At 42.8% G+C, this 12,884-nt stretch overlaps 1 protein-coding gene across 1 annotated transcript in view; it reads left to right on the top strand.

The window, feature by feature from the left end:
- CYFIP1 (cytoplasmic FMR1 interacting protein 1) overlaps positions 1-12,884 on the top strand; it is a 1,181,635-nt gene that overhangs the window by 198,510 nt on the left and 970,241 nt on the right. Inside the window, 1 exon segment of the mRNA XM_069636612.1 lies at positions 1,322-1,411. Within this exon segment, the coding sequence (XP_069492713.1) occupies positions 1,322-1,411 (90 nt within the window).

Here is a 12,884-nt window from a genome sequence, read left to right as displayed (position 1 = left end):
TCCGTTTAGGCGCATCCCCAGCAGACAGGATATCCAATGGGCCCCCCGCTGCAGGACATATGCTCTACAAAATCCTTGCCATGTGACGTCCCTGCAAGCTATACGCAGTCTGCCTGCGCTGCGTACTGGTGCTCATTGATGGCATCCCAGCCCTTAGCGCTGCAGCATGGGCGAGCATGCTCTTCATGAGAGGGAGCACACTATGATTATGGGTCTTATGTCTGGTGGCTCACCGGGGGCTAGAGTTGCCTTCCCTTCTGCCCCGTGGTGCCTTACCTGGGTGACAAAGGCCAATCTTTCTCCTGCATCCGGATCCGCACATTCAGCGAGCCTGTGCCGCATGGCAATAGGGTCTGTGACTTAGACAGTGTCTGACCCTCTAGCTGCAGATTGACCCACTCCGAATTTCCACTGCGCCTTAGGTCTCGCACCCGCTGCAGCGGACAAGTTCTCGCCAGCAGCAGACAATGCTGGCAGTGCTGCTGACACATTGCTGGATGACGCAGCCCCTCCTCCTCACAGGCTGCCTGCAGCTGCGGTCTACAATGACAGCACCCACTAGTTGAATGGATGTTCCGGACTGTGCCTCGCTGCTACAACGTGGGTTTCCCTAGCAGCTCTCGCAGCTCACCATTACGTCTGATCAGCTCAGGATTAGAACGCGGTGTTCCTGGCCTCTTCAGCAACCGGTGTATGCATTTCCAGCGCTCGGCTATGGCATGGGTCATGCCATTTTGCCAAACAGGATTTTGCTGGGGACAGAGCTCAGACTTGGTCCACCGCCCGCATGCCCCTTAACATTTTAATTATAATTTCAAAATTTATGATTTATGAATATTTTGGCAGTCATTCCTTTTAAATGACTTTTGTGTTAAATCTCTTAACTTCTGTTTACTTTCTGTCCCTGTCACGAAGTACTTTTTATTTATTTATTTATTTATTTTTTTGGGGCTGTTTTTTTGGGTGTTAGAATGACATTATTACACATTAAGGTAAACCTACTGGAATGCAGCTTATCTACCGTACACACCCTGTTGCAAAAATGCCAAATTTGCAAACACTCAAATTGCATAATTTTGAGTGCAAGGTATTCTCTGACACGACATGGACATTAAATATTGCGAGATTTGTACAAGTCCCTGTATTAAGTTAAAGAAGTAACTTAGCAAACTACTGTTAATAGGTAACTTGATATGTCCTTTAACCCATTACATGCAGATTAAAAGCTGATTACAAATGTGTGAAGAATTTGAATCTTGCCAACTAATGCTGCCTTGGATTTATATTCACAGTACGTTCATCTTCTGTTATATTTTTACAGCCAAATTTCAACACTAACTTTGAAGACAGGAATGCCTTTGTCACTGGCATCGCACGATATATTGAGCAAGCTACTATTCATTCCGGCATGGTAAATATTAAAAACTTACTTTACTCTCTGGTGATTTGTTCTACTTGTCACAACCGTTTTGTTTCATGCATACTTACCAGACTTAATTTGTCCTTTGCACACTGTTGTAGCTGGAATGCAGTGTTTTCACCATTTCACGTTCACCATATTGAATTAGGTTTAACATAGAAATCCGATCGGTGCATGTCGGCTGTGGCCTTCAGTTATACAATTGTGAGTTTTTGGTTTCCTCTGCGCGGATGATATGTTGCAGGACTTGATGCTCCACTTGTGACTCTCCCATGCATAGGGTTCTGTAACAATGTTTAAGGGACACTTAATTGGGTTGGTTTCTTATGGTTAATATAATGAGAGTTGGCAAAGAAAGGGAGTTAAAATGGTGCTCTGATGAGGGCTGTTACTCGAGAATATTGGTGTTCAAGAATACGGAAATGATTATGTGAGCAAATTATGATTGGGTCATAGTGTTACACATGATGGTTGAATTGTACTCTGTACTACTAGAGCCTGTCAGAAAATGAAGAGGCCGGAGATGCAGTACTGTAAGGTGCTTATGTTTCCTTTTAGGGTTCAGGTCAAGTAGATGGGAGACTATCCATTACACTAATGACAAACCTAGAAGGCTAAAACTGAACGCTGACGGGCACAGATGTATTAGAAAAATAAAGATATAACCTGCTCCCTGTATCATTGATTGGTGAAATGTTGCTAATCAAATGTTAATTATACTTGAGTGTATCTCTTCTAAATATTGCCCTTCAACTACTGGATGCATTTTTTGCCACTCTGACCTCTGTCGGGTCAGTTTTACTGGGGGGGGGGAACAACCCAATGTAATGGTGGGAAATGCAAACTCTTTTGGAGCAGGTGGGCGGAGTGCTCCAAATTTGGAAGTTGGTATTTGGTGTGCCACTTGCAGCAGGCAATACTGGGCCTATCCCTCCTCACAGCATGTAGCGTTGTGAGACCGTAAAACAAATCCTTATCATGGTCTAGCCCCCCTGGGCAACCATGCACCGGTCTTAGACAATCTTAGCCAACCCTAGACAATCTCCTAGGGGGGTGTGGATCACTATACCCCTCCACCCCCCTGCTTTCGTATCTCAGGGCCTTTGTGCACTGTGTTACTCCTATCTTACTTCTAACAACATACACCTATCTTACTCCTATGGACACAAGACACAAAGAAAACACAAGAATCGATTCAATTATAACAATAGAATACATTTATTCATACATAACAATGCATAATGATGATGCAAGCATTCCATTAAACTATGCAAATCTCGAATTTGCACCTTTATACTTTTGGTGCAAATCTACCATGCAGTGGATAACTATAAGCCTTACAGGCTTCTAATGCAAACCTGTGATGCAAGCCTGTGATTCCAATGCAGCCTAATGCAAGCGTCAGCCTCCAGCAATCCTCTCCTTCATGCAGGATCAATCCTCTCCAATCCACACCATACTTCACACTCACTCTCTAAGACAATCCCTGTCTGATTTTCCCTTTCTCCCAAAGCTCTTTGTATGAGTGTCTGTTCTAATCAATCAGTTTAGGCCATAAACCATACTTCCCATTTGCTTCCCTTGGTCTCCAGCTCTGTTTGCCAGGGCCAGGTCTCTCCTCTCCCGCTACTCTGCAATCAGTCAGTCATTCAGAGCCAGGCCTCAGTCCCTCTCTGCCAGATAGATCTCATCAAGGCCTTAGCAGATTCTGCTGCACCAAGACCCCTCTCCCTCGTCGCATCTAGCACCATCTCCAACAGCAACTAAATCAAGCAACTCCCCTCTCTCTTGGTTATACTCATTCCCCATGGTTACTTTCTTTCTCTAAGCTAAGAATGTCTCTTTCTGCCTCAGCATTTAGCAATGCCTGAACGTCTGTGTTTGCAATGTACTTTCACTTGCAATCACTCTGTGTTCTAGTCGTGTTCTGTGTCAATGTGACATTTCAAAGCATATCTACTAGCTCATGCCCTTCTATCTGCGGTGCCTGCCTCCTATTTCTCCATTCATACCCATTCACTCCACTGTTGGCTTAACGAAATCCTCTTTCCTACAGAGAACAGGCCATCTCTCCTTGCAAAAGCACACACTCCCATTCTCCATTTGGCGCTGCCTTCCACCTCTCTCTGTGAACACCCGGCCATGCCATGCCTATTAGGCCTCCTTCGCTCTCCATTCGGACAATGGTCGTGTTATCTCTGTCTCTGCCTGCCAAGCAACTGTTTACATTCCTTTCCCACAGTGTACCATAACATCTTTGCACAGAGCCCAGTGGAGCTTCTCTGTCTCATTAAGTGGAATGGCTTTATAATGCCAGCTAAATGCTTTCTAGCGTTTACACTTTTCATTCGCAAATCCAAGCGCTAGCTACATACTGCAAACATACTCTAAGTGCACACCCTACGTGCATGGTGTCTCTACAATGCATACATGTGTACATATAACTACAGAACATACCAATGTGTCATTCTAAATGGCTATACATGGTATTTCAAATATGACAGTGTCATTCTAAATGCATATGGCTAATGCATACAAAGTGGCAGTCTAATATGTGGATAGTGTCCACTTCAGCAATGTACAGTGGATAGCTAAACAGGATGCAATTATGGAATGATTACATAGCAAAGAGTAATGATTGGGTAATGGTTCTGTAACAGAGTAATGATTCTCTAATGATAACAAATCCAGGCTCCACATTTGAGCAGATTCTACAGCGTGTCAAGCTGGAGAAGGCTATATATAATCTTGACAGACTAGACACGGTCCCTGTGGGTAAAGCGAAGACAGAGAGAGTGACATTAACACTGTGAGTTGTACTGGATGGCCCAGTAGAAGAATGCATACAAAACTGCTGATTCAATTTTCATTTTCTCCTCCTATACGCATGTGGGTGGGATTGATGTTATGGATCATGCAGAGGCGAAACTGGAGTTGGTGAATTTGGGTATATTTAAGTTTGATTACTTATTTCGGATGGAGAATTGATCTCTTTGGGGTAGTAGCGAATAGGATAGCAAATAGGCTCAACAATTGGCGTTCTGTTATACCTTGAGATGTGATGCGCTGAAGATATTTTAATTTTGTTGTAGATCTCCAAAATTGTTATCCTAGCAGGATATGTCTAAAAAGAGCAGTCACTGGAGTATGACAGAGTGCAGGAATTGGGACAGCAGTAATATGGCGTTTGCTAAACTGGGATGGGAGGAGGCTATGGACCAATGTGTCTGCAAGGTCTGAGACCTATTATTGTCCGGTTCCATATAATCTTGTAACCGGGCAAGGTGGAGATAGATTCCTGAATTCTTCAACATTTCTATTCCCAGGGTCAATACATCAGTGATCCTAGCGAACAGGAGAGCCGTGGGGAATATGGCAGAAGGGATGTGAGGTCAGAGCATAGCTGTATATGTCTGAACCAACCTTGAAGGCTTGTGTTCAGAAGCCTAGGCAACACTGTAACTTTTGGGGGGAAAAAGGTGCAACCCAGGGTGTGGAAGTTGCAACATTTCCAGAGCTTTTCTTGAGGGTGAGGTGGGCTATTTTAGTGTTTTTATGAAAGTTGCATTTTATTTCCTAATTTAGGAACCTGATTGGATTGGGAAGGCATATGTAACCACCCCTTCTAAGTTGGGGGTGGGGGGGCATGTGAATGGGGTCCTTTTTGGCTTCCTGTTTTTGTTCAAAGTGCTTTGATTTCCATCATAAGAAAAACTGGTTTCTCCCTTGCTGGGGTGGTTCAAATGGGTGTGCCCCTCACCGGAAGCCTAAATTGGCTCATGAACCGGCCTGTCAATGATTGAATAATCCAAACACCTCTTCAACTCAATGGGAAAGGTTTGAGGCACATACATTGCTTCGCTTTTAGTTCAGTAGTGTATGTATTGGTTTCCTTTATTCGAAATTACCGATTTTCTGCCTTCCAAATCTTTTTTTTTTTTTTTTTTTAGCCCTTATGTAGTACTTGTTAATAAATCTGGCACTTCAGTCCACTCCTTTCCCATCTGGTACCTTTTTATAGCACCAAATCCACCTAGTGCCAAGAGGCGATTTAACTCTAAGCGCGCAGTTTACAAAAAAAAAATACAGTTGTATGATACCTGAATACACAAACATAGTGTACAGTAGTAGTTAGTAGAGGGAGACTTGATGAGGGTGTGGTCGCTCTGTCATGTAAATAACATACAGTCACACGCGCTACAGAGAAGTTACTCTGCCCTATATGATGGGTAGACACACACACCTCTATTATTTTTTTTCTTTATTAAAGCACCATGTATCACATCACATGCAAACAAGAGACATAGCAATCTTAGCAGTAAATCAAGTCGTCATAGCAATCCACAGCAGCCCAAAATCATGGGGAGACATAGAAACATACAGGCATCTTTGAAAATCTGGCACTGGCAGGCATTCAGTAGGAACTGTGCCAGGAGTGAATAAACAATAGCCTCAGTCTAGGCAAGAGAAGCATTATCATACATGCGCTTCAAATACTATTTGAAAGGTTGCCAAATGTCAATCTGGCGATTCCCTAGATAGAAAGTCCTAGTGGCTGGTCCACTGCTATATGGTTTGTGCTTTTTGCCATTGAGCTACAGTGATCTTAATACATATACATAGATACAGCTATTATCTTAACATTCATCCAAAATATCACTCTATGAACAACTGTATATAAAAAACCAATACAAATGTTAAAAATGCACAGATGCGCTAAAGTTTAGAGAGGATCTCTAACTGTTGTTCTCAAAGATTGTTAACATTCTCAATTACTTGTGTTCTTCTACTGTTGAGAAGCCCCCTCGGATATGTATGCACAATGCTCCTAGTTACTTGTGTAAAAATGTACTGCCTATCTAAGGAACTAAAGTGTTATCTATTCATTTTGCAGCTAGTGAGTGGACAGGACATTTTCTGAATAGTTCTGAGTATTGTAAAGTGCTGGTGCCTCTATAATGTACATACAAGCTAAATCTTTTTCAATATTGCCGGCTGTGTCCAGTTGGAGCTAGTCAAAGTCTGAATGTGCGCTAGTATCGATGAGGACTTTGTCGTCTTCAGGGCATGACTTCCTTTATACTGTTTACTGTGGTACTCTGCTGGGGCCTTAGCAGAACTAATAGCTTCTGGGCTCTGCTGAATCAGCCTTGTGTTAGGATAACATGCTCAGTCTTGTTCCGACCGTGTAGAACCATATGTTGACTTCCTTGTGAAGGCTTCAACGTTAATGCTCACGCTGGGCTGGTCCTTGTGTGCTTGTACTGGTGCATTGATCCTTTTCTCCTGTTGCTTTCCCCAAATTTGAATCAATGGGATCGGTCCTGCCGCGTGGTGCCGGAGGTTCTGGGCAGTATCACAGTGCCAAGTGTTTTGAAAGGCCACGGAGCCCAAACATGAAAGTGTCGCTTTAATAGCTGGAACAGACTATATCCCCTAGTTGGAGTTACTTACTAGGCAGACTTACCCTCCGATGTTACAAGTGAAAAAAATGGCGTTATACTGTGTCGTGAGCCACCATGAACCACTGTAAACCACTCTGCTCCACTCCTCTCTGCGCTCTGTGCAGTAAATGATCTTTAATGCTGGACTTTTCCAGAATCAGCACAAGCTATTGGATACTCTTTGGATATGCTTTTGTATATGCTTTTTACAAACTTCCTACACCCAGAGCAGACTTCATTCACAAAAACAGTAATGGCATTTATATATCACTAGTCATACTTTGCAGATTCTGAGGTTACAGAAAGGAAAGGTCAAAGGAAGGAAAAAGGTTAAACAGCTTCTCAGGGCATGTGCGTATAGTTAAAACTTCCAATGAAGTCTAGACAAGCCTTTTCCAGCAATAACCGTCTAAAAAAAAGTTACCACCTATGAGGGACAGAAATATCAAAGTCAATGGACTAGAAGAGTCTGCGGGGAGCTAGGACAGCCAAAGTCAATTGGAGCACAGTCTATGGAGCTGTGGCACTTCTTAGTTAATAAAAGTCTTGCGCAAAGTTAGAGAAATTGTTGAAATCCCTTGTAGGGTCATAAGCTGTTTCACTTGTGAAAAGCAGTGTTGGAATCGACTCCATAAAAAGTAGCCAATGCAAGTCTCACCTGAGAAGAGCACAGCTAAAGACACTGAGGTAAGTACTCCAAGTCTAAACAGTACCTCTGGTTTGAAGAAGAGTGGTCCAGCTGGATTCTGTCCTGTTGCAGCCTCTGTGGTTGAGGACAAGAGGGAGGATGTCTGGAGGACTCCTGCGGCAGCAATTTGGAGGTCATCGGCAGCTGGCAGCTACGGGCTCTTTTAAGATCAGCAGCACTTTGCGTTTTTAGAGCATGGTAAACTGCACCACCGCAGATCTTGGATACTGGTTGGGCTTCCTTCACTACTTGAGTCCTGCACTCTGAGGGGACTTGAGCTCTGGTCGTCTTTTTCTGGAGGGTCCTTGGCAGACTCCTGGAGCTTCTGGATGGATTTCAGACGTTTCACTCGACTGCAGATTTCTCGACCCCTGGCACTTGGTTGCAGCATCAGCGAAGAAGTACAGCCAGTGGGGGAAGGTGGTCCAGTGGAGTTCTTCTCTGGGTTAGTTGTTTCCACTAACCCAAGGGAAAAAGTTGTCCCTTCCGGAGCTTCTCTTCTCGAACAAAAAAGGAGTTTCAGCACAGCAGCAGGGCTTCACCGGGCAATTCAAAGGTCCAGGAGGATGTAGCAAGGTTCGTTCACGGTTTCTTTGTCGGGTGTTTCTCCCAGTGGTCGACTGACTTTAGTCCCAAAACCCTTGCCTTTTAAGCAGGTTTCTCCCATTCATGCACAGCCTAGGCTGTCAATTGGAGGCTTCTGAAATGGCTCTGGAGGCTGGCAATGTGAAAGAAAGAAGGGCTCAGGCTGGGAATGCTGAGCTCATTCCATGGGTGGTGGAACTAACTAAACGCTCTTTGTATACACAATGTGAAGGCATAATGAGTGGGGGAGCCTCAACAAAATGTTCAATAACAGTGGGTCAAATGGACTGACTAAAGAAGTTTGTGTCACACTCCGTATAATGGGCCGCAAATGGAGGAGGCCAGGACGAAGTCCCGCAGAAATCCGGTATTGAATGGCTATTAGGAGGCCTTTTAGCCCCAACGCCCTCTAACATCAGAGATCCTGATTCAAAGAATGTGGATCATGGGCAATGTTCCCTCTAATTATTTTTCCCCAAGTGCGGAAAAGATTAGCCTTCGTGCGCACCTTATTTTCCATGTGCGCAACTGAATAATGATGTAGGCCACTTTGTGAGAATGCATAGTTAGTGAGATCCCATCTCCAAAGTGGTTGGAATGAAATGTCCCCTTCCCAACCACCGAAATTCTTTACAGATCAGTGTAAAAGTAGCATCTTGCAACTCTTTTTCCAGACATATAGGTTAAAACATACCAAAAGTACTCCTGTGCATAGAGAAAAACGTGTATGCACAAAAAGGTTTTGTATGGTCCGGATAAACAATAGGTTTCGTGAACCCATTTGTCAACACTGCTCAGAGACAATTCAGAAAGTGCCTAAAGCCATTGGGAAAAAACATTATTACAAAAAACAAGTATCACTAATCAGTGATGTGGTTGCCAAAAAATTCAGACATTATGCAATTTTTGCAAAAATAATAATTGCAACTGGAAGAAATGTGTCAGAAAACATGCCAATAGGAGTTCATGTGACACTTTTATGGTGTAATTCAAGGGCCAGGAGAAAATGCCTCTCATAATATATGTAAGGATGATAATTGCATCAGAATAACTGCACCACAGAATATGATGATCAGAATTCATGGGTCTCTGCTTACTATCCCCATCATGTTTTTCTGTGAGTTGTGACAACATTATTATTTTCAAAACCAGCCTTACAGCTAGGAGACATATACTATTTTACTCCCTAAAAAAGGGCAAGGTGCCCAACAAAAATGGAAAACCATGAACATATAGGAATCCACCCCCTGCTTCTACACAAAAAGTTCAACTGATCTCTTTTTGAATCGGTGATCAGCAAAAGCAGTGTCTTTGGTAGGAACTCGAATATCACTGCCCAATCTCAAGAGGAATTTCAGGGGGAAATAGCATTTGAATAAGCATGAAATATCCCTACTGGCACCGCAATTACTTTCTTACTCCCTGAAAAATCTTTTGATTTCAAGTACGGAGTAAAATCGTTTCAGAGCCCTGATTGTAACCCTGAAATCGAAAGTGAAATTACAGGGCATATAATACAGCCTTTAGTTTTGCACACCTTTGATCACCACAGCCTAGACAAAAATCAACAATAGCGTTACTGATGTTTCTTCTGGCACCCTGTTGTAGAAATCACGTATATTTGCCCTTTAAGTCAATAGCAGCATTTCTCACAGTTACAACATATAGAGCACCTTCTTCTTTAACCAGGGGCCCATCTTTTGAAATTCACTGTTATCAGTTGAACAAGATGCATGGGGATGCTAGGAGCAATAAATGCAAACCCATTAATATATTGAAAAGTCCTCAGCAGCTGAGCATAGAAATAAATAGAAGGTGATGTTGTCTAGGCTATTACTATAGTTTCCTATGCTTTAGCAAACACAAATTTCCTTCATTGTACTGCCAAAACATTTGATTTGTTGTTTGAAAGTTGCTGATTCGTTGTTCACCCCGAAGGGCTATTCTCCTATTCCCTTCCACCCATTCCCCTCCCGAGCTTCTGTGCTATCCTCCAATATTAGTTGACAGGGTTCTGTAAAAAGTGAGGGATTGTAGAAGTAAAACTAACTCCGATATTTGCATACCCACAATACTTTGCGATCAAATCCAATTTAAAGCCTTATGATGATGATATGTGCAGTTTAAGAAAATGTCATAAATCTGCATGTGCACAATTACTATAAAGTGCATACAAGATTGTTTGCAACATACCTCACCTTTCAATTGTTGAGTAGGTTTTGACAAGTGCTCAGTGACCATTTTTGTATATCAGCAAGTTAACATAACTTGTTAAGGTCTATCCCCCATGGAACTCTGAACATTTTGAAAGGTTGAAGATTGTGTGAAAAGCATTCTAGTTATCTGAATAGTGTTTCCCTAATTATATATATATGCTTAAGGCCAGGCAGAGTCCATACTAATTATCCCTTTCAGGCCAAGTAAATGATATTGCAATGTTGCTCTCCACTCATATGGTAATGTTAGCAATGCTAAAGTAGGAGACACTGAACATGCCATTTGCCTACTCAAAATACTTAGAGGGCAAATTAATATTTGAGTTTTATAATGTGCTAACTTGCAACGGGGGCCTTCAAAGTGCTTGTGTGACATATGTACAAAGAATAGGAAGCATGGGATGAGGTTAAATATCCTAGTAGCCTGCTTACTTACAGCCTATACCCGATATTTGAGTTGGCACTCGGGTTAGATAATGTGGGTAATGCTTTTGCTAAGGCACCATGAGTAACAGAAACTCTTGTGCTTGAACGTCATTCATATTATAACATAAACCAACACTTATATCTTAGTCTGGTAACCTTCTGCTGAGCTAAGGTAGGCAGAGTCATGGTTGCCTGGTAATATCTGCATGTGGAATGGGGCGGAGTCCAAGTCATACGGTATAAGTGTGGCAGAGTCAAGAATAGGATCCTGGGTGGGGAGGAATGATAATGTAGTTAATGTGTGCAGGCATATCGAAGTTATTTCTTCTGTTCATGGAGCCACTTTTTCATATTTATTTTTATTTTTAACCTTGTGTGGGTGTATTCTATTTTTAGAGTGTTTAGGTCAAGCTTGCATAACAGGGCAATGTAATTAGGTTAGGCCAGAATATCAAGAATAGTTAGTATAATTTAGCTTGATTTTGAGAGAAAGCAAATATTAGGTACCTGCTGTGGCTTGTGCCTTATTAAATCTTATTTGATTAGGTGGGAATTGTCTGTGTGCGCTGCTAAAATTCTTCTGAGCGGCACCCAGAAGGAAGCTGGGCAAGCGCACATGCGCACAGCTTAGAGGGAACATTGATCATGGGGTGTCGGGGCAAAGGGTTCAGGTATTGAGGACAGGGTGAGAGGCCGTGAGGAGAGAGGCTGTGCCGTGTTTTTAAATGGGCCATGTCATGACTCAACTCATCTGCCAGGCAAAGTGTTCTTCATGGAGAGTGATCGGCCAAGTGCTGCCCCTGTTCTGATGCATGGCACTGAGAGAACCAACATTGATAAAGATTAGATAAATGGAGCACAATACTCTCATGATGAGTTGTTCACGAGAGGGCAAACGTTAGACCCCCCCCCCGCTGTGGCGCAATACTTGGAGAGGAGCAACTCTGACATTGCAGACCGAAATTGAGCACAATATATACATGAGAAACTGAGCACGAGGGGGACCCCTGCCTTTAACGCTTATTCTGATCAATGGAAAATATTCTCTGTTTTGAAAGGTGCAAAGGGAAAAGAATCGAGCAACCCTCCAAGAGGGGTTGGCACAGGAAAAAAAGAGTACAAGAAGAAATCGGCTGTCTATTTAACAGCGTTTTCCATCAAGACACCCAATTCTTAATGTCTCCCATGAAAGTATTTTTCCCTTCGGAGAAAGTCTTTTCCTTAATCGATCTAGTGCGTTATCCTTGTTCTCAGAAATTACTCATCGAAGTGTGATTTCGACGCAAGATATTGAGAGCATTGAATTCATTGACTGACCTAGAACAGACAAGATGGTGTTAGGTTTTGAGTCTAGAGCGGTCTACGATCTGTTAATGAGGGAAATAACAACGCTGAGGAACATTTTTGATTTTGATTTCCTCTTTTGATTCTGGATTGGTGGCTTCTGAAAAGGAAAATGTTACATGTTTGAATTATGGTAATTCTACCTCTGTTACCTTTTAGGAATGATGATCCCAATACTAATCTGTATTTTTAGATGCTAGGTGGCAGGCACCTGGGGATTGGTCATGGGTGGCCAATGCCTTAAATGTTATCGCACAATATCCCAATTGGCGACAAAGGACCCAAGAGGGAGACCTAAAGTGGGCATAATTACTATGCTAAAATCAGACCCAAGTTTTGTCTGTGTCAAGAAATGTGATATTAGAGAAGGACTGCTGAGAACAAAATGAGGTGTTGTGGACAGGGACACTCTGTCCTTTCTGATCTGCAATATCTACTGGCATGAGGGAATTTGTCGGTTGGCGCTGTTTTTAGCCTTCAGACGTCATCGTGGAATGGTTGGAGAATCATGCCAACAGCCACATGACCATTCTTGGTGATCTCAACTCCACTTGGATGCAGTCTCCTAAAGGTAGAGACACAGATAGGAGCATAGAACAAGTCTTGGACATTCTGCCATTGAGTTCCTTAGAATAACGGTGGGAAATGGCATAACTGCCTAAACAATTAAGGACTTTACCAACTGGATGGGGTTTTTGAGTTTAATTTGGGGGGGCTGTCCCACTTGGTATCGTGGTATTTGGAGCGCAACACTGGATTAC

The sequence above is a fragment of the Ambystoma mexicanum genome, chromosome 7p (genome assembly GCF_040938575.1).
Source record: "Ambystoma mexicanum isolate Mex_15411 chromosome 7p, UKY_AmexF1_1, whole genome shotgun sequence".
Classification (NCBI taxonomy): Eukaryota; Metazoa; Chordata; class Amphibia; order Caudata; family Ambystomatidae; genus Ambystoma; species Ambystoma mexicanum.
The sequence above is the reverse complement of the archived record's forward strand: the minus strand, read 5'-3'. Positions and strand labels throughout refer to the sequence as shown.